Source organism: Peromyscus maniculatus, chromosome 20 (genome assembly GCF_049852395.1).
Source record: "Peromyscus maniculatus bairdii isolate BWxNUB_F1_BW_parent chromosome 20, HU_Pman_BW_mat_3.1, whole genome shotgun sequence".
NCBI lineage: Eukaryota > Metazoa > Chordata > Mammalia > Rodentia > Cricetidae > Peromyscus > Peromyscus maniculatus.
This window is the reverse complement of record NC_134871.1, coordinates 54,720,820-54,746,148: the sequence shown is the minus strand read 5'-3', so window position 1 is coordinate 54,746,148 and position 25,329 is coordinate 54,720,820. Positions and strand designations below refer to the sequence as shown.

Below are 25,329 nucleotides of genomic sequence, written 5' to 3'. Positions count from 1 at the left end.
ATAAGGTGTTGGAAAAATCATTGGTAAAGAATATTCACTTGCCCACAGTCACAGGTACAGGGGAAGAACCTAATACTCTCCCACTAAATGGACACAGTGATAAACTGCCTCCTAAGAACTTACAGTCATGCTCAAGAGATTAGTGCTTCTCTCAACCTTCATGGAAAGCGGGGGTAGTTCTTTTGGGGGGTGGGCACTAGATGGTGATTAAAATAGAGATTCACAACAGGTCAATCTGTATAAATGGGACATCTATATCACACCCTATATCCCAAGATTCACTGATCTTTGATGAAGGGCAGGGACTGTTAAGAGACAGGCAGCGGAGAACTGCGGCAAAGCCATGTTTTCTAGGTATGACAGGACTCTCACATGAACTAACAGCCACCGTGACAACATGCACAAGACAAGACGAAGCCAGACAAAATCCTACCATGGATGGAGAGGGGGGTCACAAAGTCCCACCCCTAACCGAGGAGATATTGTCAACTGATAGCTTCTGGGAGAGGGGAAAATAGTTCTTCAAGGACGAAGCACTTGAGAGGTTACTCACGCTCCAGTAGATAACCTTACACCATAAACACTCTGGTAGCACTAAGTGGGCCCAGTGGGTTTAAAACATTGAGCACAGGAAATTGAGAGGCACAGTGAGGAAAGGGGACTATGAAGGAATTGAGGGGGAGTAGATAGGGAGTGCACCTGATCAAAGCACATTATATGCACATATGAAACTCTCAAACAAACAAGATGATAACACTCACCTCAGGCAGGCACTGTGCTGAAGCGGGGTTGGAGGGAGGTGTGTGTGTGTGTGTGTGTGTGTGTGTGTGTGTGTGTGTGTGTGTGTGTGTGTGTGTGTGTGTGTGTGTCAGAGCGGGGAAGGACAGTGAAGCAAAACAGACTTAGAAGCTTTAAAGGTCAGGTGCTCAGATTTTAGATTTCAAAATCACAAACGCGTCCCAATACTGAGGTAGTCTATAAAAACACATAGTGACCATGGAAAGGCAACTGCTTCCTCAAAGGCCAGCTATTTCTTTGACTACTGTAGGTTATTAGCCTCTGAGTAAAACAGTTGCCATTTTGATCAGATCAGGGGTGCCTGCTGACATTGCCTCAACAGAAGGAAGGGGTGAGGAGGGTCACTGGATCCTCATCTGAGATCCTAGCCATTCCTCCCAGTGATCTGTATTCAATTTGGACCAAACTGTTCGTGGTCTCAGTGCTGAACTAGATGGGCTGGAGGAAACTAGCTGAAGTTGGGCTCCCTCCATGTAAGTATGGGGATGCTATGCATGCTGGGTCAAGGTTTTCCTTGTAGCTGCTTTGGGGTCACCCACATCCCTGCTGACAACTCCTCACTCATGCTCTTTAAGTAAGCCCAGTCAGCTCATTGGCAGAATCATATTTTGATGTTGGGATGTTACAGTGTGGGGTACAATATTATGTCACCAAAGGTAAGGCATTCTCACAACACTGGCCCATGAAAGAAAAGCTGCCTGTTGCCTTGCTTTCTCCCAACTCTGTCTGAAATCTGTCCCTCATCCCACCCTATATATTGCCAACCCACTTCTTCCTGCAGATATCTGCAGCCACATTCCAGATAGCTCCTGGAATGGTGGCTCTTCTCCAACCTATTGGGCTAAGGTGGGTGATGTTACGCTGCAGTAAGAAATAACACATACAAATCTAAGTGGTTTCAAACAGGTCTGCTTATTCCTGTCATCTAGCAGCTGCACAGTCTTAGGCATATCATTTAATTCTCAGGTCTTTAGTCTCCTCTTTTGTACCCTGGAGAAAATATTATTACATGAAGTGAGTGAATCACACTCAAGACTACTGCAATTCTGAGGGCCTGGTACGCAGCACCAAGAACAGGTAACTTTACTAGTGTTATTAACAAGTCTTAGTGCTCACCACTTTTATCTTGGAGCAACATATCCCATAGCAAATCACGAACTACCTTAGAATAAATGGCACTATACCACTCAGTCTGAGAACTGTAGAGCTTATCAAAATATCTGTCACACTATGGGCCCTCATAGAAGTTTTCTGAACCACAGAACAAAGTGCTGATGAACAATTCCTGTGGCCTTGAAAAACCTCTACACACACAGAGCACCATGTTAGTGAGGGTATGCACACAGGCACACCTGGCCTGCAGGACAGCTAAATAAAAGTACAGGATGAAGCAAGGACATTATCCACAGATAGGAAAGTCCCATGGCTTAAAGCTCCCCTAAAAAGAGCCACTAAAGGAGCCAGGACCACCAAGTATGGGTAACTGCTCCCAGCCCCTTTCAGAGAGAAGTGAAAAGAGGAGGGGAGGAAAAGGAGAAGAATAGACCACAGATTCTAGTAACTGCTGTATATCCCCATTGGTCTTATGCTCAGGGAAGTAAAGGTGAACTCTCATGAAGGTTACGAAGAGCAAGAAGGAATCTGGGAAGCACATGCGGACATCTGGTAAACCTGGCCTGAGGATAGCATTCTTCAACAGCACCGATCCGGAAGCTCTTGTGTGGCACCTGCTGCCTGGAGAAGCCTTCCCTTCTTTCTGCTAGTGCCTCAAAGCCTCAGTGGGTGGGGAAGCCACTGCAGTCACGCAGATCTAGGACCTTTAGCTTTTCATGTTTTCCTCTAGGCTGTGAGTTGTTTACAGGCAATTACCTGTTTTATTTCCTTCCTCCAGACTTCGCACAAAGTTTAGTGTTGACTATGTTCTTAAATTTGTTTCTCTGGAAATATGGTTTTAAAGTTACTATCAAAGACATGAGATGTGCTGTCTTTAAATAAGAATGTTAACTTCTGAGGAAGAGTAAGGTCTATGTTACATTAAATCTTAGAAACTCTGTAAAGATTTAAATCTCTTCTTTTTGGATATGAGTCCTACTGTCATGATTTATAAGTTCACAAGAGCCATATATTTATGGAGCAGGATAGACAGTAAGCCTGGAATGCAAAACACAGCACTAGAATCCTTGCTATAAAGATTACAGATGCCTCAGGCTTTTAAAAAACGAGATGTCACATGAAGCTGTACATCAGGATCTTGCCCGGAAGATAAAAACATTACATACTCCTCTGCCCGCTCACCTTTAAATTACAGCTTCTGGCACTGTCTGGGGTGTGCTCATGCACTCACAAGCATTCAGCCAGTATGTTTAAATGAACACCTGCAACCCAACTAAAAGCAACCCTTCAGAGAATGCTGTCAGAGCAGGAAACCTGGCACTCACCACAAACTTCTACAAGTTGTAGATTAGCGAAGCAAATACCACAAAAGGAACCTTGAAATAAACTAAGTTGTTCCTTGGGAAACTTCAGTGTCTGTAGATTAATTATCTGTACTGATTTTGAATTTTAAGTAAAGGTGCATTTTGGTCCAAGTACATCACTACTGGGTAGGTGAACATCTCATGCCCCAAGTGTGCAATTTCCCAAACACATCACTTTCTTAAGCCTCTGTCTGAAGTGGCTAGCACACCTGCGACAGTAGGGAAAGCAGGGTTCCAGGCAGATGCCAGTGCTCTGCACAAGTACCCAAGTGATCTTACCATAAGCCTAGGTAGGGAGCTGTGGACCTTTCTCAGAGGTAAGGAAGGTGAGCACATTCTGAGCCACAGGCCAGACAGGAACAAGCATGGGACAGTAGGCTGATTCAGGTCAGGCTGTGGAGATAGCACAGGGGCCCCAGGCTGCAGCCCAAACTTCCTGAGCCACTGCTGCTGCCAGCAATGTGTTACTATGTCAGTCATTGCTATTCAGACTGAGGAGCATCAATTTAAATATGAATTTGTATGCCTTAGCACAAAGGCAGAACTTTGTTCTTCTTTTACAAATTGCAGCAAAATTAATAACTAGTATACATAGTAGAAATCCCAAAATGTCATTGTTATCAGTGTAGGTTAAAACAATGAGATTATTTGAAGATGTGGAGCCAGAGCTTATTTTCTAGTAAATGTAGACTGAATCAGAGATAAAACTACTAGTAAAGAATAACTCTAAAAGGAGACCCAAACATCAAGTAACTTACAAGAACTCTGGTGTTTACTAATGCAGCACTGTGCTAGTGGCTTTTCTGTTGCTGTGATAAATACCATGACCAAAACCAACTTGGGGAGGACAGGGTTAATTTTGTCTTACAAGTTACTACTGTCCATTATCCAGGGAAGCCAGGGCAAGAGCTCAAAAAGACAGAACTGCAGCAAGACCACAGAGGACTGCTGCTCACTGGCTTGTTCTCCAGCCTCTTGTTCAACCACCTTTATTTTAGTCCAGGTCCACCTGCCTATGTGGGATGGCACTGCCGAGTGGGCTGGGCCTTTCTACATCAATCAGCAGTCAAGAAAATTCCTCACAGAAATGCGCATAGGCCAATCTGACGGCGGCAACTACATAGTCAGGGTCCCTCTTCCTAGGAGTGTCAAGCTGACAACCAAGATTAGACATCACATGCACTAACCGTCTTTTCTTTTTAGGATGTATTTTACTGTGTGTATGGCCATGCTCCCATGTCTGCCACTGTAAGTGTGTAAAGGTCAGAGGACGCCTTGTCAGAGTCAGGTCTTGCCTTCCGCATCCTGTAGGTTCTGGGGATTGAACTCAGGTCAACAGGCTTGTGCACCAAGTGCCCTTACCACCGAACCATTTTGCTCAATTTATATTTTATCTTCTAAAATGGTTAGAAATGATTTCTCAAGATTAAAAACAACTATATTTTTAAAAGACAAAAAGGATTTTTCTTACTCTCTCCAAGTTCTCAACAAATCATTCACCACTCTCCACTTAGGAATACGTTTATCAGGAGGAGCCCCAAGGGGCAACAACAGAATTTTGAATTCAGGCCAGGATGCCCAATGATTCCTGCTGCTACGGGAACCAGCTGTTCCATGGGGTGGGGTATTCAATGTTTCCAGAGCTGAAATCACAGCAGGTGAGGGACACACCCTCCTCTCCCTGATCCTGTGGCCTGCCTGGCCTACTAGTCAGACTTTTTCTGTCAACACTCTTTAGCCACAGCCCAGCCTTCCCCAGCCTTCCTCCTCCAAGCCCCTCTGGCTGGCTGTCCCAAGCTGGGTGAAGGAGGCCCAGTTGTCCTTGAGGATATTGGAAATTCTCACACGGCTTCAATTGATCCCTCAGGTGGATCCTCCTCCTACCCTCTCAGGCACAGACAGTATATGATTAAAAAAAAGAAAAGAAAAAAAAGAAGAATCTTAGCTCAGATCCCTCCTCTTGACTCCAACTCTCTGTAGGCTACTGACTTAATTTAAACATTTTCTCTTGGATTTTTCCAGCAGGTAAAAACAACATTGCCACTAGTTATAATCCTAAGCAAATAGTGATGAGTCATTTCCAGAAATTAGTATCACATTAAACCAATTATTCAAATGTCCAAAAGTAATATGAGCTAAGTGGCGCTTGTGGAAGGATTTGTAATATAAGATGCACTATAATACAAAAAATACAAACAACTCAACCCAAAAAAAAAAAAGGCCAACCCCACCCCCACCCCCAGATAAACTGTAAGAGGCTTCATCCACACAGTGTTGGTTGGCCACAACTCTCAGAGGGGCCTGAAATGCTGCCTGAGTCAGAAAATTTCAAAAAACTGAAAACAGCCTTAGGAAGTTCATATCATTATTTACCAATTTTCTTTTTTTATTCATTTTTAGTTCATTTTCCTTAATGATTAAAAAACAACTATAAACTCTGCTTGTATGAATATATGTTGATATATAAAACTTCTTTTAATCAACATTTCTCTTTAGAAAGAGCAGTGTTTCAAGACTGTATTCAATATTCATTTAAAATAGTCTGGAAAACCAAGGGAATCTAGGCTTAATTACAAAACCTACCATACTCATATTCTCATATTTCATATGCCTGAAAGATATGGTCTATCCTATACACACCTGCAGATATAGGTCAACTCTGTGATCCCATCAGAGAAAACTACAAGAACAATAGCTCTGGTTAACTATGTGCCTCAGAGACAATTCCTAAGTGTAGCCAGACCATGAGTGGGCAGATAAGGAAACTAAGAGTATGTGTCAAAAGTCAGTCTGCCTGGATTCTTGTGCTCTATCATTGACTATATATGAGACCCTAGGCAAATGATTTAATGACCACACACCCGAGTTTGCAAATTAAGATAGGATACTATTGCCCACTGCCCCCAAATATTATGAAAATACACTGATACAAGCAAGGGCTCAAGGGGGTGCCAGGCACATCATAAGCACGGTACCATGTTCACTGTGTTACTGGGAGTGGTGCTATTGTTTCTCAATTTGAAAGTGATTATTAACCTTTGCAAGGTCTTGACTAAGGCTCAACTTTTAATTTTTCCAATCTAAGTGAGTATCTAAGTGAAGAACACTTTTCCTGAAAAAGAAATACAGAACTTCCAAATACATACAAATTATTACTATTAGTGGGATAAAGAGCTACAGGGTATTTAGTTACTATGGTGATGATAGCCCTCTACACCTCCATATAGTAATGACTGGAGAGGTGAGGGCAGCCATCATGAAGGCAGTGAGCAGGTGGAAGGGACATTGAACACAGCATCAAGTCTTGTTCCTCCATGCCCATTTGCTCTCCTACCTGTATGGATCAGTTTCTTGTCAAGGAAAAATCAGAAATGCTTTCACACAAATATGTAAAAGAATGCTTAAGGTCTGAAATGTTTCTCAATCGAGGTGTGTCGGCATTTTGACACAAATCTGAACTAAAGGAAGCGAAAGCTGAACAATGGCACTTGGAACATGACGAAACATTGAGAAGAGGGTGAAATGCCAGCAGGCCCTTGCTTACCTGAGTGAGCAGCTCTACTCCTCCAGGCTTCACCAGCACTGTGCAGGCACACAGAGGAGGACAGGGGGGCTGGCTTTGGGTGCTACATACAGCAGCAAACAAGCAACTTTCTTTATAGAGCCCTGCACCAAACACCCCTGGGACCAGGAAACTGGCTTCCTAGAGAAAGCTAGTCACTCCACACTGTGGGGGAAGGATACAAAAGCTCATGAGCAGAGAAGAAACTGGCATGGACCTCAACCTCGGCACCCCTGGTATCCTTCACGGTGCTGCCTGCTCAAGAGCCTATGACAGCGTTGACAAGGCATAGAGCTGAGGGAAGAGAACCACCGACCACCAAGAAGATATTGAGAATACAGCCCCTGTATACTGAATTGAGGAAGGCCAAAGGATATGGTGGAAGTCAGGCTTGTGAGGAGTCTAGGCTAAAAGAGAGCAGGCTATAAGCTCCACTAGAGCGCACACTGAGGCACCCTACAGGGCAGTTACCTATAGTACTGCATTAACTGATAACTTAGTCCTCACAGCCAACGTGAGATCAGGAAAATCACCTCTAACTTTTAGATGAAGTAAGATTCAAAAATGATCCTGTGCAGAGATTTCAGCACTGCCGAGGGAGTAGCTCCGGGGTAGGTGGTCTTCAGCAGGGCAGTGACAAGAAAGAATAAAGTTCCAGAGTTCACAGGCTGCTCCCTCCCTCCCCTGCTTCCCTCAGTTTTGTTCACCTCTGCACAGGTTGGCTCTTCTTGAACTTAGTGGAGCCTTCCGTCTCCCTCGTACACTGCAGCCACCCCTCAGGCTCATGCTAGCCTCACAAACTCACTTAAACGGCAAATGTTTACATCTGTCTCCCGGTGCACATGAATTCCTCAAGAGGGCACTCTGCCAAATCCATTTCTACATGCTCACTGTCTAGAACACCAGCTGGTGCAGAGCAGATGGCAAATACATACTTGAACTACACTACAAGTTTCTACCATGATGACAGAACAGCATGGCAGTTCCTATCTGGAGAACAGACTAGAAATGGCCTTATTCCAACTGCCGCATAGCAGTAATACAGATCTGCGTTAAACAGTACAGCATGAGAGACTCGATGCCACTCTTCTACTAAATATGATGAGTATGAAAATAAATTCTACCAAAATAAGATAAGCAGTAAGCTTGTAAAGAAGAGATAAGATAATTACTTCAAGACTGATTTTATTTTTATATATTTATAAGAATGTAACTCTGATCCTTTGCTGCTAGGAAAAGCAAACAACTAATCATGCCAAAGACTGACAATGTTTTAGATGTATGACAGACAGTTCCATCTTTTTTATTCCCTCAGAAATAAAAGGAGCTAGTTTAACTAGAAATAAAAACTCTCTTATTTGTCCAAACTAATGAAGGCTAGAGATACAAAAGAAAACTTACAATGTCAAAAGTACTTGGGTTTTCATTAGATTCTGACATGTAGTAGAAACGTGAAAAACTTACCATTCACCAAAAGCTAACATGCCCAAATCAGAGCCCCTGCCAACAGAAGGTAAATTCAAATCCTCCTTTGCAGTTAAAGAAAGAAAGAAAGAAAGGTTGGGCGGTGGTGGCGCAAGCCTTTAATCCCAGCACTTGGGAGGCAGAGCCAGGAGAATCTCTGTGAGTTCGAGGCCAGCCTGGGCTACCAAGTGAGTTCCAGGAAAGGCACAAAGCTACACAGAGAAACCCTGTCTCGAAAAACCAAAAAAAAAAAAAAAGAAGAAGAAGAAGAAGAAGAAAAAAGAAGGAAGGAAGGAAGGAAGGAAGGAAGGAAGGAAGGAAGGAAGGAAGGAAGGAAGGAAGGAAGGAGAAAAAGAGAGAGAGAGAGAGAGAGAGAGAGAGAGAGAGAAAGAAAGAAAGAAAGAAAGAAAGAAAGAAAGAAAGAAAGAAAGAAAGAAAGAAAGAAAGAAAGAAAGAAAGAAAGAAAGAAAGAAACTCAACATCCTTCTGTTTTTGTCTACTTGGCTCTGCTTCTCTTTTACACAAATTGATATGCACTCAAGAATGTCCCCAGTCACCTTGATATGAGCTTTTAATTATTTTTGCTAGTAAAATTCTCCAGAGCATATGCTAATGTTTTATTCTTCATTTTTTTTTCTATAAAATCTGAATTGAAATTCTTTTAAACTCCCAGACATTGGCTGAGGAAGGTAAGGACATATGCACCGATTAAGAAAGTGGAAAAAAGAATGGTTATAGTCACTAAGAACTGTCATTTTCCTCCTATCAGAGCCAAATAGGACCTCTAGATCCATGCCCCTTTCCGTGTGTGTGTGTGTGTGTGTGTGTGTGTGTATTCAACATGCATGTTGAATAACTCTGCTCCTCTTAACTTCCAAATGCTGCAAGAAAAAACTAAACATACTAAAATTCAACATGTTGCATGTTCACATGTGGAGGCTGGAAGTTACCATCAGGTGTCCTCCTCATTCACTCTCCACTTTGTTTTCTGAGACAGGTTTTCTCACTGAACCTGGAGTTCACCAGTTTGACTCAACACAAAGCATGGGTCCATAGCATGCCGCAATAATAGCAACAGATGGCTCATACTGTTCATGTAAGTCTCCCTTTTAAATAATGCCATGCCCCTCCCACAGAAGTACAAGCTATGACTCCTATAACGAAACAGAAAAAGGGGAGTTTTGAAGTCAAACAATAAAACCTCCTTGGTGCTTTTAATTTTTTGGCAGTACTAGGGATTGAATTTAGGGCCTTATATATGCTGGGCGGATGTTCTACCATTGAGCTACAGCTGCAGCCTTCCTCTGTACCTTTAAAAAAGTACAGCTGCAACAAACTGAATCTCTATAGGTATCCTCAAGACAGGAATTTTAATTTCACTTTCTGTAGCAGGAACTCCAAGTTCAAGAAACTAACGGTGACAGCTTGATTTATGAATTTTGACGTATTTCTTGAACTCGGATTACATTACAAAGAAGTGGAATTCTAAGCAAGCCAGATCTTGTCTATACATTCAATCATCAAATCAATAAGCTGTAATTCTGTGCAACTTGCTTCTGACTGAGGAGAAACACAAAGTGCAAACAAGGGGGCACAGATCTGAGATTTCAAAGTTCCTCCAGGGCTGGTGGTCCTCCAGGGCTGGTGGTCCTCCAGGGCTGGTGGCGCCATGGGTATGGCACCTGCTTGTGCCCGATGAACTGAATTCAATCTGCAGAACCCACATGGGGAAAGGACAGCCCTGACTCCTACAAGCTGTCCTCTGACTGCCACGCAGGAGCACATTAAATAAATGAGTAAGAAAAAAAGAGTCCTTCCATGCTCTCAAAACTGTTCAAGAACACATTTTGGACAGATAGAAAATACTTCACCTCTTTAACGGATAATGTTAAGAGAAAAAATTCAACTAAAATAGCATTTGTGGTAGACCTGACAAGAAAAAAAGTATTCTTGTCCAAAAGAAAGTTCTCTTACATACTCTCACTACTTCTTCAAACAATCCCCACTTAGAAAGACAAAGATATCAAGATTACTTAACTTTATACTTAGTAAATTCTTATGACATGTATCTATAAATTTCTATTTATATACATATATTTGGGGGTCAGCAACATGGCTCAGTGGATAAAAGAACTTGCCACCAAACCGAATAACCTAAGTTCAAAAACCAGAACCCATACAGTGAAAGAAGAGAGCCAGCTTCTACAAGTTGTCCTCTGACTTCCACGCTCACACCACAACATGCACACAGATGCACACATACTACCCACTCCCACACAGAAATAAATGTAGTAACAATTTCTTCAAGCATATAGTTAGGAGATGATAAAGTGTACGATATCTATTCAACAATGGCCTGGAAGGGAGGCTCAGGTATATCCACGACACACAGAGACCAATTCCATATGCAGAGTAGGTAGAAAGGCAAAACCATCAAGAGAGAGCACAACGGAGTAGAACATTCTTCCTGTAGACCTTAAGCTTACAAAATGTATAAACTTTGTGACCAGGAGCTCTAAAAAGCAACTTAAGGACAAATGGATGAGAAAAGAGGTTGAGAAGTCCACATAATGCTAGTACAGGGCAAGAATATAGATACTGGCTCTTCTCACAACATATATAAGGACTCTGGCACCCTGGCCTATGACATAGAAGTTCCATGGAAGACACTAGCACATGCTAATCAAGATGTTTTTTCCTTACAAACCAACTATTCAATTAATGACCAGTCAGCACTGATGAACAACGAGCAGTTACTAACTCTAAGAAAACCAGCCTCAATGAAACAACTGGGACACTGAAACAGCCATATACTTGTCACCAGTTTCATGATTCACTAAGCAAATACCCTGCTTGAAATCACATTACCCAGGAGGGAATCATAAAGGACTGGCCAGTTGGCTTGCTCCAGACAGAAGAAACTGAAAGACTTGACACTAAGAGACTGAACAACAGAAAAAGGCAGTTACATTAAGTCAGAATGTATTTAAATACCCCAAACAGAGCTGGTGAGATGGCTCAGTGGGTAATGATGCCACCAAGCCTGACAACCTGAATTCAATCCTCAGGACCTACACTGTGGAAGGACAGAATCTCCACACACACATAGGGACACACATGACCCCAAATACACACACTAGCTAAACAAACAAATGTATCTCAACATAAAAGACTTCCAAAATGTGTTTCAGAATTCAGGATTAAAAGGAATTTTAACTTCCATATGCAACGTTGTTTCTTTTGTCTAGTCTTTGTTTATAAATGACTCCTTGAGCCAGAAAAGTGTGCTACTCACTTTGTATATTCGGAAGGTAAAACCACACTCCATATTGCTGTAGTGAACATACAACAACTTTTTAATAAAGATTTATTTTTAATTCTATGAATATGATAAAGGTGCTGAGGAGGTCAGAAGGGAATGTCAAATCCCCGAGCCACCTAACATGGGTCCTCTACAAGGGCAGTATACTTTTAACTGCCAAGCCATCTCTTTCCAGCCCCTACAAGAAATATTTTTAAGACAAATTGTCACAGGCCAACTGATGCTCTGTGTCTCAGTGGTAGAGGGTTTCTACCAAAGGCCCTGTGTTTGATCACGAGCACCAAAAAAAGGAAATACAATGGGGGAGGACGCACTTTAAATGACCTACTGGAGGAAGAAGGAGATCAGCAAGAGGAATATAGGGATGGAGGTGGACAATGGGTAAAGGGCAAAGTAAAGAACATAAGAACAAAATAAAATAGCATGTATATATGAAAATACTGTGAAACCTATCACACTGTATGGTAATGTCAATTTTTTATTAAAAAATTATAGACCACAAAAGATGAACTTTCATTTAAGAATTTTCATTCATTTAATTGAACACATACTGCTTACCAGATAAAAATTGTAAAGGAATAACACAACAAGCAAAAAAGATGACAAATGTGCTTTTATGGTCATAGATGTTTAAGAACCAATGACCTAGAAGACGGGTCTAGACAGGAGAGTCCTGAGTTGCACCTTCTTCACACTGAGCCTCTTCAAATGGACTGATACCTGCAATGAAAGCTTTGTGTGCACACATGTCAACAGAGACCACCAGGCACCAGCACCAAGGCTGTGAGTCTCTACGAGGAGGAGGGAAAGAAAGAAGGAAGAACTAATCGGCACTGTCAGAGAGCCTTCAGCAGAATGCACCGCATAATCAACAAGTGGATATCCCTTAGTCAGTGACACTTTCGTTTGGAAAAGAAAAAAGTAGATAAACTGGTTATCTTCCCAGATATTTCAAATAACACATTTAGCTTTAAGAAATAAAACCTTTTTCTTCTTCAAATAAGGCATTTACTTAGAGAAGTAACAACAATAATGAAAAGCAAAAGAATGGGGAAGAAAAAGGGTAAACTATACATTCCATATTCTAACAAAGAAGTCAATGAATGGTTTCTTTATGTTTACAGCATCAATATTCATGGGCTTCTTAGAATGCTTCTCCCATTCTATCATGTGGTAGTATTCTAATTGTACTGAAATGTGATCTTGATTGTATGTTAATAAATAAAGTTGCCTGGGGGTCAGAGCTATTAGAGCCATAGACAGAGTGTGGCGGTGGTGGCGCACGCCTTTAATCCCATAGATCTCTGTGTGTTCAGGGATACAGCCAGCATTGGAGACATATGCCTTTAAGACCTAGGGGGCTGTACATTCAGACAGTGACGAGGCAGTCACGTGTTTGGGTTTACAACCAATGAGAAGGCAGAATGACTATGAAACAACTTACACACAGGGAAATAGCTCTCTTTCGGGAAGCTGGGACACCGCAGGAGGAAGGGTGAGATTTTAGCTCTGAGCTCTGACCTCTTGGCTTTGTCTTTTACATTGGTTCTGTGTTTCTTATTTAATAAGACGGTTGGTTACATCTACACTATCACCTCTATGTCCTGGCAGCCGAGCTTTGCTCAGAAAAAAACATTCTGGGCTGGCCACCCCAGAATATAAAATCACCCTTCTGATCCTCTCCGGCAGGGCCTCTGTAACAGAATTATTGGGTAAGAAGTACTGTGCATGTGTGTGTTAGCTCCTACTGCATTAATGGCATCTCCAGGACACACAGCACCAAGTCTCATTCAATACATATCAGCTGAATTAAATCACACTGAGATCTCCTTGAGCCTTAGTTTCTTCATTCATCAATCTAGAAATACTCTGTCAATCTTTTTTTTTTTTTTTTTTACATAGGAGTCACAAACACTAGTTACCCTATGAAGATGCAAAAACCCCAGGAAACTCAAAAGGCCGCAGGAGTGACTTAGCCAGCTACTGGACATCACATTACCATGAATGAAGTCACACGACAAGCAAAGATACAATAGGGCTCAAAGGCTCCTGCTAAGGCTTCTGAGGAACTAAGCACCACGGACAAAGATTCTATGAGAGTTTCTACTGTGAATAACTTGGTGGGCCAGAGGAAAGATTCCCGGATGTCCTTACAAAACACATTCCTCTAAACAAAACAACTGCATTTTTCATAAGCTGTATCTTTTGCAAAAGCCCTCAGTAGAGGTCACTGAGGGGAAGATGACTTCCCTACCCTCAGAGGAGGAGACTGTACTCCCTCATGTAACTCCCAGCCATTTGAATGAAATTCTGCAAGTAGCTTCTGGAGGTTCTAGAGCATTCAGGCTGGGAGAGCTTAACTGAAGGGAACTCCATCTAAGAGGCTGTTCCCCAGAGTGAACTTGGGTAGAATCATTGACAGCTTGTAGGGAGGGAATAGCTGTCTCCCCAGAAAAGGAATTCTCACAACATTCCTAGAGTGGAACCGTCCCAGGAAGTAAATCTTCATCAACCAAAGAAAGGGCCCTGAAGATTAAGGATAGTCACAGTTGACGGAGGAATGAGTAAGAAACAGAGATGAAAGTACGCTGGAATTTCAGAAGTGAACCCAGAAGGAGCTGGAAGGGCTGACGATTTTCAGGAAGTCTAAACCTTTCCTGCCAAACTGTAGGAAAATTCCAAACTTAGAGGCACTAGAGTGCAGGAGACCAAGCACAGACCCGAGAAGTCACAGGAAAACAAATCTAAATTTTCCTCTGGGTTCCGCCACTACACCACTGGACAGCCTCTCCTTTCACATCCCTAGCAAAACCTGCTTTGCAAGGCTGCTGCAAAGGTTCAAGCTGACAAACCCCTAAGAAGGCATGATGCAGCAACACAGACACCAGACAAATCAATCATCCACTCCTTTTTTCTTTCAGTGAGATGGCACAAATCCCCCCAACCTGGATCTTTTTTAGTCTTGCAAGTATAAAGTCTCCAATTTGCATAGAAGCTAAACAACACCCTGGGAATTAGTGACTCACATATAAAGAACTATTTCCCAAACATCCACTTCCCCAGAACTCTAACAAAGGTTTTAGAAAGCTGCTGAACTTTATCCCTTGCAGAAATAATGAGCAAGGAAAATACATTTTTACTACCTGACTGGAATCAGGTCTGAGGACTGAGCTACAAGAATAAAGAAGCTTCGGGAATATAGAAAAAGACAGTGTATGTGTGTGTGTGTGGGGGGGGGTTTCCCCCAAAGGGAACACTCTAAGGTTTGAGCCTTTGATAGCACAGGAAAGACACTGGGATAGAGAGGCATTCTCACACTCAAAGAATGAATCCTTCATGTTCTCTGGAGTGTTTCCTTTAATAGAGAACACACATCAACTTCCTGGGGGCCCCAGGGCCCTTTACACAGCACTTGGGTACACTCTACACTTCTTAGAGTGCAACCTGCTCCTGACTCTGTGAGCTGTCCTTAAGTCTAAGGGTCACTACAGCGTGTTCCTCACTGAACACAAGGAACTCACCTCTGTTATGCTCTGTTATGAAAGGCAATTTGAGTTATTAAAACAGGTAAAGTGTCTTATTTGCTATCAACTTTCTTTTACAAAAATCAGTTTCCAAGAGGGAATCAGTAGTCTTAGATATACACCTGCTCAATGAGGAGAAATATCCAAATTGTATACACACTGGACAAAACAGCGAGTCTTATTCTTCCCATAATTGACTATGATATAACAAACTGTGCCCAAGTGTGACATATTACAAAGGCCAGTTGTATTTTCAATCTCTATCCCCTGTCTTTTTCAGACTGGATGATTTCTACTACCTAATCAAGTATACCTTAACCCTACCATCTCTGGTATTGTTAAGAATTCATAAACCTTTTCACTTCAGATACTATATTTTTTCATTTCTATAATTTCTACTTAGTTCTCTAGTTCCTATTTCTGTCCTATCTTTTCATTCATATAATACACATTGTCCATTCACTATTACAACTGCTCCTTTAAAATTCTTCTTGGCAGCATCTTTGTGATTTGCAGTCAGCTTCTTTTGAGTAACTGTTGGGAAATACTATTTTAAAGTGTGTTACTTTTGTCTATATTGCATTTGTTTAGCTCTGTGAAGCTGTGATACTTTGCCTGTCTAAAACACCTAATGGTCTAATAAAGAACTGAATGGCCAATAGCAAGGCAGGAAAAAGGATGGGCGGGGCTGGCAGGCAGAAAGAATTAACAGAAGGAGAAATCTGCTAGAGAAGGAGAGCTAGGAACAGGAAGAGGAGGAAGATACAGGGGCCAGCCACCCAGCTACACAGCAAGCCATGGAGTAAGAAACATAGCTAGGTATACAAAAATAGAAAAAGGTAAAAGTCCAGAGGCAAAAGGTACACGGGCTAATTTAGTTTAAGAAAAGCTGACAAGAAGCAAGCCAAGCATTCATAATTAAGAATAAGCCTCTGTGTGTCATTTATTTGGGAGCTGGGTGGTTTATTTGGGAGTTAGGTGGTAGGTCCCCCAAGAAAGCAAAAACAAACAACAAGAAGTAACGGTTCTTTTAACGATAAAATTCATTTTCCTGTAGGTCAGGTATAATTTTGTATTGGCTCCTAGACACTGTAAAAACTATTCTGTGGAAACCCATAATTGTATTATATTTCTTCCTCTAAAGAGAGCTATTTGTTTGTTTGTTTGTTTGTTTGTTTATTTGTTTGAGCGAACACTTATTTTAGCTGACTTAAACATAAACTTTGCAGACTGATAACTCAGATTTTAATAATTATTTTGTCCACAGCTTACCTGCCTGGAGCCTGCTGAGTTTGTGCGTGATTCAAACATAAGCAAAGATTTAGAGAAATGAGGCACAGAATGTAGGACTTGATTGTGCCTTTCAGGGATTCCCTCCTCACATCCAGTAATATTTGCCCCCAAACTGGTCTTTGGCTTTTTTTTTTTTTCCTTTTTTATTACATTTATTGAGAGGGAGGAGACGGAGAGGAGGAGGAGACGGGGAGAAGGGGAAAGAGAGCGGCTGGAGAAGCCAGGGGGTGGAAAATGAATGAATATATGTCACAGCACCTGGATAGAGGTCAGAGGACAACTTCTACCATATGGGTCCTAAGGACCGGACTCAGGCCATCAGGCTTGGTGGCAAGTGCCTTTACCCACTGAGACATTTTGCTAGCCTTGTTCTTTCTTTCCTTTTGTTTTGTTTTGTTTTGTTTTGTTTTCCTTCAAGCTAGAAAACATGCAGATTTTCTGTAAGTCACATTTTGTCCCATCCCCTTCTTCTAGTATCAATTTCACTTACAGAATCTATGAATTTGTGCCAATTTGAATGTCTTCACAAGAATGACTGCCTTCACTCAGTTTATAACAGTTAAGGCCGATGGCAGTATCCTGCACTAATAAAAGAAGGAAAACCTATACAAAGTTTTTCTAACTTCACTTTTTCTCACAGTGCTGTGATCCATAATTAAGACAAGGCTTTGCCTGGATCATCAGTCATGTAAAGACTCAAGGCTGCATATACTTCCAAGAAGGCTTTTCCCCCAGTGTTTCTGGTACCATGGTGCTTCTTGACTAGTTCCTCTCTACATCTCAGTTTCAAGGCCTCTCCACATGGTTTCACCAAGACACAGCAGGGTGGGCTCATGGAGTCAGCACTTCTTACATAACTAGCTTCTAAAAAGTGGGCCACTGAAGGACTATGCCACAAATGATGCAGGCTCATTCCTATCATAGGTTACTGTTCAAAGAAGTCATGTGAGCTGGCGAGATTCAACAGGACGGAGAAACAGATACCTTGATAGCGAGCATGGTAAAAAGACATTCAGAAATGTACATACAATAACAAGAACTTTTACAGATGTCTTAGAAAATATAACCTATAATAGATTTAATATTTAAATAAGCAAAACAAACACTGTCCAAAGTAAATTCCAGTAAGACCAAAAACAAAAAACAAAAAAACAAACCTCTATTAGATGCCCCTCAACTGAAGAATGGATAAATAAAATGTGGTACATATACACAATGGAATACTACTCAGCAGAGAAAAACAATGACATCATGAGGTTTGCAGGCAAATGGATGGATCTAGAAAAAAATCATCCTGAGTGAGGTAACCCAGACTCAGAAAGACAAACATGGTATGTACTCACTCATAGGAGGATACTAGATGTGGAACAAGGATGACTGGACTGCTACTCACATCACCAGGGAGGCTACCTGTAAAACAAGACCCCAAGAAAGACACGGGGATCGCCCAATGATGGAGAAATGAATGAGATGTACATGAACAGCCTGGACATGAGTGGGGGTAATGAAGGGTGAGGGTCGAGGGAAAGAGAGCTTTGGGGAGCAGGAGATCCCAGCTGGATCAAGAACAGAGAGGGAGAACAAGGAATAGGAGACCATGGTAAATGAAGATCACATGAGAATAGGAAGAAGCAAAGTGCTAGAGAGGCCCACAGAAATCCACAAAGATACCCCCACAATAGACTGCTGGCAATGGTCAGAGACAGCCCGAACTGACCTACTCTGGTGATGGGATGGCCAAACACCCTAATTGTCATGCTAGAAACCCCATCCAATGACTAAGGGACCTGGATGCAGAGATCCATGGCTAGGCCCGGGGTAGAGCTCCGGGAGTCTAATTAGCAAGAAAGAAGAGGGTTTATATGAGCGAGAATTGTTGAAACCAAGGTTGGATAAAACACAGGGACAAATAGCCAAACGAATGGAAACACATGAACTATGAACCAATGGCTGAGGGGTCCCCAACTGGATCAGGCCCTCTGAATGGGTAAGACAGTTGATTGGCTTGATCTGTTTGGGAGGCATCCAGGCAGTGGGACTGGGTCCTGTGCTCATTGCATGAGTTGGCTGTTTGAAACCTGGGGCTTATGCAGGGATGCTTGGCTCAGTCTGGGAGGAGGGGACCGGGCCTGCCTGGACTGAGTCTACCAGGTTGATCTCAGTCCTCGGGGGGAGGCTTTGCCCTGGAGGAGATGGGAATGGGGGGTAGGCTGGGGGGAAGGGGAGAGGGGCGGGAGGGGGGAGAACAAGGGAATCCGTGGCTGATATGTAGAACTGAATTGTATTGTAAAATTAAAAACAAACAAACAAACAAAAAAACTCTAGTTCCAGCTAAGCATGGTGGCACATGTCTTTAATCTCAGTGTTCAGGAGGCAGAGGCAAGCAGATCTCTGTGAGTTCAGGCCAGCCTGGTTTAAATAGCAAGTGCCACGACAGCCAGTGCTACATAGAGAGAGCCTGGCTGGGTAGGTGTTAATTCATTGTGAAGCATGTGACCCATCATCATGCCACTCTTATCAATATCAATCTTAAGTTTTCAGTACCATTAGCTCTACAATGTTCAGTACAAAAGAGGGAATAAAGAGATTCTAAAGGTGGCCTCTCCTATTTCTAGAAACTAAATACATAGCCATTCAGAACACCTAGTTTTAAAGACTCAGGACAGGACACTATTCACCCATAAATGTAGGATGCACAAGTCAAGGATTTTTCTAACAGCAATACCAGTTTTTGGTTTTATTCTTTTTAAGATAGGGTCGTGCTATGTAGCCTACACTGACCTTGAAGTAGTGATCCATCCGTTTGGTCCTCCCTGGAACAGGAATAATAAGTGTGTGTCACCATGCCTGGCACCATATTTCTGAAATGCCTATTACTAGAAAAATTTCCAAACTTGTTAAAATCATTTTCTGTTGCTGTTCTTTGTTATTTTTGAGACCAGATTTCACTATGCAGCTCTGGCCACCTGGAACTTGCTATGTAGAATAGGTGAACCTAGATTTCCTAGAGATCCACCTGCCTCCAAGCCTGGCTAGTTTTGTTTTTTATTTATTGATTGCTTCCTACATCATAATAGAGTGTTTATATAAACAGACTTCAAACAAACACTGCTAATTTATAAGCAAGGAGAATTCCCCAAATACATTCAGGATAAAGACAATGCAAAAACTATAAAAATACAGACCATCAAGCCAAAAAAAAAAAAGTGACACACAGGACCAGTCAGATGGTTTAGCAGATAAAAAGCCCTTGTTGCAGAGTCTCTCAACCTAAGCTTGATTTCTGGAATGAATGGTGAAAAGAGAGAACCAACCTCATGTGCATGCACTGGAAAACGTGGACCTACACTGTTTCACACTCATACATCTAACACACACACACACACACACACACACACACACACACACACACACACCACTAAAATAAAAAGAAAAAATTTCAAGTATGACATATTGTGCTTACTTGTAGAAAAAATCAATTTTCTAAGAATTCACGTAAGGTTTCACTCTCCTGCAGAGGGAAGGTATTCTAAATTCTAAACAGCATGCTCTAAACAAAGTTCTATGTGGCACACGAAGAAACAATCTTACTTTGTCCTGGTTTTCTTTATTCTTGTAACACAGGTTTCCAATCAGACGAATGAGATGAGATTTAAACCCTTCAGTCATGTGTTCGATGTCACCCTCTGCTTTTAGAGAGTCAGAGGGACTAAAGATGTTCGTGGTATCTTTTCCAATTACATGAATCACCCGTAAAACATCTAGAGCAAAAGAGTAGAGTTCATTTTCCATAAGAAAATAGCACAGCATCTAAGTTTTCCATAAACAAACATAGCGGATTAAAATAAAGTAGATAGAGCACCTAATGCTCCTTCAACAATAATTCACATGTGGTGTCCAGCTCAGCAGTTGAGCACCTGCCTAGAGTGCATAAGGCCTTCAGTTCATCCTTAGCACCACCAGAAAGGCAACAGCAGTAACAATAACTAGATAGCTTCTTTGCTTTTGCATTAATTTTTTTTAAGGCCCAGTTTGAAGGAGGCTGACCATAACAATTAGCCTCACTCACCTTATATTTATCCACAAAGGAAAGTTAACTAAAATTTTGCAATTCCTTTCTTATAAAATGATTTTTAATTCTAATTTATTTATACAAAATCTAATGTGATAGCTAGTCAGGTAAGTGTAAATCACAGAGGTTTTGGTAATAACTTACAGCTTTCTCAATGGCCAATAATCAACCTCAGCCATGGACTGGCATTAGCTATAATCACAGGAAATAATACTGCTATATTCTGTGAAAAGCCCCAAGCAGCCTATGAAAACAGACAATCTTCCAGGAGTTATACATTTTCCCATATTATTTCATTTAACCCTCTGAACAAACCTATTAAGTGCAGGCATTATTTCACAATTTTACAAGAAGTAATCAGACTCAGAGAAGTAGTAACTTGGCAGAGACAGGATGGCAACCTACATTGGTCCTAGCTTCATAATAATTACCAGTTTGGTTTTTCATTCTGATCATCATTAAAAGTACTGATTTAACATAAAACTCTGGGATGGAATTCTATGTACTGTCTACAGAGCACTGTTAGTTAAACTACACTTGTAGATACAAAGACATCTTTCTTCCAAATTGACATCTAGAAAAAGTACCTGATTTTTTTTTTTTTTTTTTTTTTTAAGGAAAACATTGAATAGTGATAAGCAAAACCTAGGGCTGGGTATCTACATGAAAGGAAGCTCTATTGGACTTGATTTGCAAAGAGCTTTTGAGTAAAGACAGTAATGTTTCAAATACTGGCTTCCTAATTATTAATTGTTAATCTTCTTGTTACAAGATTACATCTCTAAGGTGAATGAAACACTATTCTTTGTTCTTGGAAGTACAGTTGGGGAAAATATATTACCAGATGTTATAAATGAAATTTATGGTATAATAAAACTTACAAAAATCATCCTTTTTATCATTTGCAAATCCCCATCATCAGTTTCTTCAAACACATTCCCAAGAGGTGGCACTGTAGGTATTCACAGAGGGCCTGATCAGTCACATGCTACTAAGTAGGACCCAAGAAGGGAAGGAACAACAGTGCAGCCTCAGCTTAGGCATCCCCACAATTCCAGTCAAGAAAAAAGGTTCAAAGACTCTCAAGTGAAAACGCCCAAACTAAGGGTTTGTGTTTGGATTTAGTCTAGAGCATGGCAAAGGTCTCCTCACTAAAAATACTGTGTCTGCTAGTTCACTCACCAATCACTCGCTCCATCAGCCCAGGAAAAACTTGTAGGTAGCCAAGAAGCTCAGTGTTGGATGTCATTTCACACAAGACGTCCAGAAGCCGAATGGTAGCCAGTGCTTCCTAAAAAGATAAGGAAACCTCCTTGCTAGAAATCAGAATTTTAACTTTGATTGTTATAGATAACGATGAGAGAATGAAATGCTGTAACAAATACTATGTGACACATCTGCAGAGAGAAACGTGTTTAAATATTCTTGAATGATCACTAACAGCTGCATCAAGAGGACAAGACTCTGTGTCATTACTGTCTTCCTAGAGCAGTGTAGAAAAGCTCTTATTGAAGCAAAAACACCTTCCACAGTGAGAAAAGTGTTCAAAATGTACAAGTTACACATAACACTTATTTTAAAGCATTCTCAGTATGAAAGTTCCACTTTAAAGATGCAAAAATTCCATGAAGCACATTAACTTCTTGTCCACAAAAGTTCTGCAATGTCCTATGATCTTAAAAAAAAACACTAGCTTCAAGAATTTACATTATCTCTGGGTAAATCTAAGCCTATATGCAATGAATTGGTAGGGTGGAAAAGATAATACTATTTGAAAATGCTAGCTCACAGCTACTAAATAGTTTATATGAAACAGAAGACACAACCAGGAAATCACCCAAGTGCCAACTCTATGGCATCCCAATATTCCAATATATTTTTCAAAGACATAAATTTTACAGATTTTAAACTACACTTTTTCAAGTATACATTATTTGACAAAACATAGTAGCACCTATAAGTTTAGGACATGAAGATAAAATTCTTCAAAGAAAAATTCTCTTTGATAATACTATTCTTTATAGTCTTTAGAAAAATTTCAGAAAAATCTTTAATATAGCTTTCTACGAGTCTCAAAATAGTATCAGGAAATAACACACTTTAACGTCAAGAGTCTTTATTTCAAAGCTTTCGCTTGCTAATACAGAGCTAATAGGGACATAAAAAGATTAGACTCTGAAGTCTGAAGACGGTACCAGGGCAAGGCCATCAGCTCAGCAGTGCTTCAGCACTCTCTCTGTTAGGTGGTGACAGCCCAGACTGTCTCCTCTACGTAACAAGTCTACCAGAAAAACAGCAGGCTGATTCTACACGGTGCACGGTGCTTTTATTCTGTTTTTTTTTTTTAATTTGTTTTATGTAGACATGAAATTTATTAAAACCCTATACAAATAATGCTATACTGAACATTCTTGTATAAATATCTGCAGTTTTGAATAAGTAATTGTGGGTTTATAAATTCTTAAAAATCCAATTGCTGGGTCAAGAGTATGTACATTAAAATAGTTTAGCACTATTTTGAATGGTGCACCAACCCACTAGAAGACTGTTACAACACTTTGCAATGTTTTTAAAGCTGTATTTTATTTTAATTATCTGTGTGTGTTTGGATGTGAGTTTGTGCATATTAGAGTGGGTTCCAGGGAGGCCAGAAGAAGTCTTTCTCGCGGGTCTGGAGCTCACTGGTTCGTGTAGCCTTTAGGGACCACAAGCTCCAGGGCTTTGCCTGTTTCTGCCTCCTCAATGTGGGAACTACAAGAGTTCACCAGCACAGGTGGCTTTTTCACGTGCGTCCTGGGAATCAAACTCAGGTTCCAAGCTTATGTGCAAGCACTTCACTGCCTGGGCTATCGCCATGGCCGTGTCTCATTTAGTTTTAAGACAGTAAATGTTCAATCATTAAGTATATACATACATGTATGTATCTGTGTGGTGTGGGTGTGTATAGGTGACCACAGAGGCCAGAAGCATTGAGTTAAGAGGCAGTAGTGAGCTACCCAGTATGTGTGCTGGGAACTAAATAGGTCCTCTGATAAAGCAATACAGGCTATAACCACTGATTAATCTTTCCAGCCCTTAAGAAAGTAATTTTTAAGTGATATACCAAAGTAATGTTGGCTTTATTATTTATTGATTGATTGATTAATTTTGGTTTTTCAAGACAGGGTTTCTCTGTGTAGTCCTGGCTATCCTAGAACTTACTCTGTAGACCAGGCGGGCCTCCACCTCAAAGAGATCTGCCTGCCTCTGCCTCCTAAGTGCTGGAATTAAAGGCCTGTGTTGTCACCACCATCCTGCTAATGTTTATTTTAATAAAAGAAATTTAATGAGTAATATGGAGAATATGTTAGGTGGGATTAAACTGACTTCCTTTCAGTCAGTATCACAGAGTCTAGGAAAAAGAATTTTTTTTTCTAAATAGTGAACCTTATTTAACTTTTGAAAAACTATATAGAAGGGTCAGTGAGAGGGCTAGGCAGAGCTTACGTCCAAACCTCAAACCCTGAAATCAACATGTTGGAAGGAGAGAACCTGTAGTTTGTTTTATTTATTTATTTATTTATTTATTTATTTATTTATTTATTTATTTATTTATTTATTTATTTATTTTTAACTCTTTGGGGGCCTGCCACCCAGCTCCCAAATAAACACATGGAAATTTATTCTTACTTATGAATGCCCAGTCTTAGCTTGGCTTGTTTCTAGTCAGCTTTTCTACCTTAAATTATCCTGTTTCTCTTTAACTATGTTTTGCCTCTGGGCTTTTTACCTTTCTTTATTCTATATATCTTTCTTTCCTTCTTACTCTGTGGCTGGCTGGGTGGCTGGGTGGCTGGCCCCTGGTGCCCTCTTCTCCTCCTTTTCTTGATCTTTGCTCTTCTCCTTGAGCCTAGATATCTCCTCCTATTTATTCTCTCTGCCTGGCAGCCGGGCCTATCTTTCTCTCCTGCCTAGCTATTGGCCGTTAAGCTCTTTATTAGACCAATCAGGTGTTTTAGACAAAGTAATACAGCTTCACAGAGTTAAACAAATGCAATATAAAAGAATGCAACACATCTTTGAGTCATTAAACAAATATTCCACAACATAAACAAATGAAACACATCTTAAACTAATATTCCACAACAAGAATCGATTCCCCCAAGTTGTCCTGTGACCTCCACACTTACACTGTCACACACACACCATACCTCACAACACCATATAAATTAATAGGTAAGTAATTAGCCTGGTGTAGGTGGTGCAGTGGTGCACGCCTTTAATCCCAGCACTTGGGAGGCAGAGGCAGATGGATCTCTGTTGAGTTTTATCGAGGCCAGCCTGGTCTACAGGGCAAGTTCTAGGATAGCTGGGGCTACATAGAGAAACTCTGTCTCTAATAGCAGACGCTCAGAAGTCAGCATCAACCAATTCGAGAATACAACCTCAGAATATGGTGTACTGGAATACTAGCTCAAGGGTCTTCTTTAAGCCTAGTGTAGCTTTGTATCCCCATTTCTATCTCAAAGTATAATACATGCAAATTAGTGTATTTCCTCCTCCCTTATAAAAACTATTTGAAGAAAAAAATATTTTTCTACATAAAAAATTAGAGGCCGAGGAAAAGGCTCAGTGGGTGAGAGCACATGCATTGCAAGCATGAGTACCTAAGTACCCACATAAATAAACTGTATGTGCCTATAACCCCAGCACCGGCGATGAGGGACAGGGGGGGTCCAGAGACATCTGTGGCCAGCCAGCCAAGCCAATGATACAAGCTACCTGTTCAATAGGAGATTCTGTTTAAGACAGTAAAGTGGAGGGCAATAAAGGAAGAA

At 41.1% G+C, this 25,329-nt stretch overlaps 1 protein-coding gene across 1 annotated transcript in view; it reads right to left on the bottom strand.

Annotated features, from left to right (window-relative positions):
• Atxn10 (ataxin 10) overlaps positions 1-25,329 on the bottom strand; it is a 142,499-nt gene that overhangs the window by 64,047 nt on the left and 53,123 nt on the right. Inside the window, exons 8-9 of the mRNA XM_042265503.2 lie at positions 21,695-21,803; positions 20,032-20,201 (exon numbers count right to left, since the gene is read on the bottom strand). Of these exons, the coding sequence (XP_042121437.1) occupies positions 20,032-20,201; positions 21,695-21,803 (279 nt within the window). The remainder of the gene's footprint in view (positions 1-20,031; positions 20,202-21,694; positions 21,804-25,329) is intronic.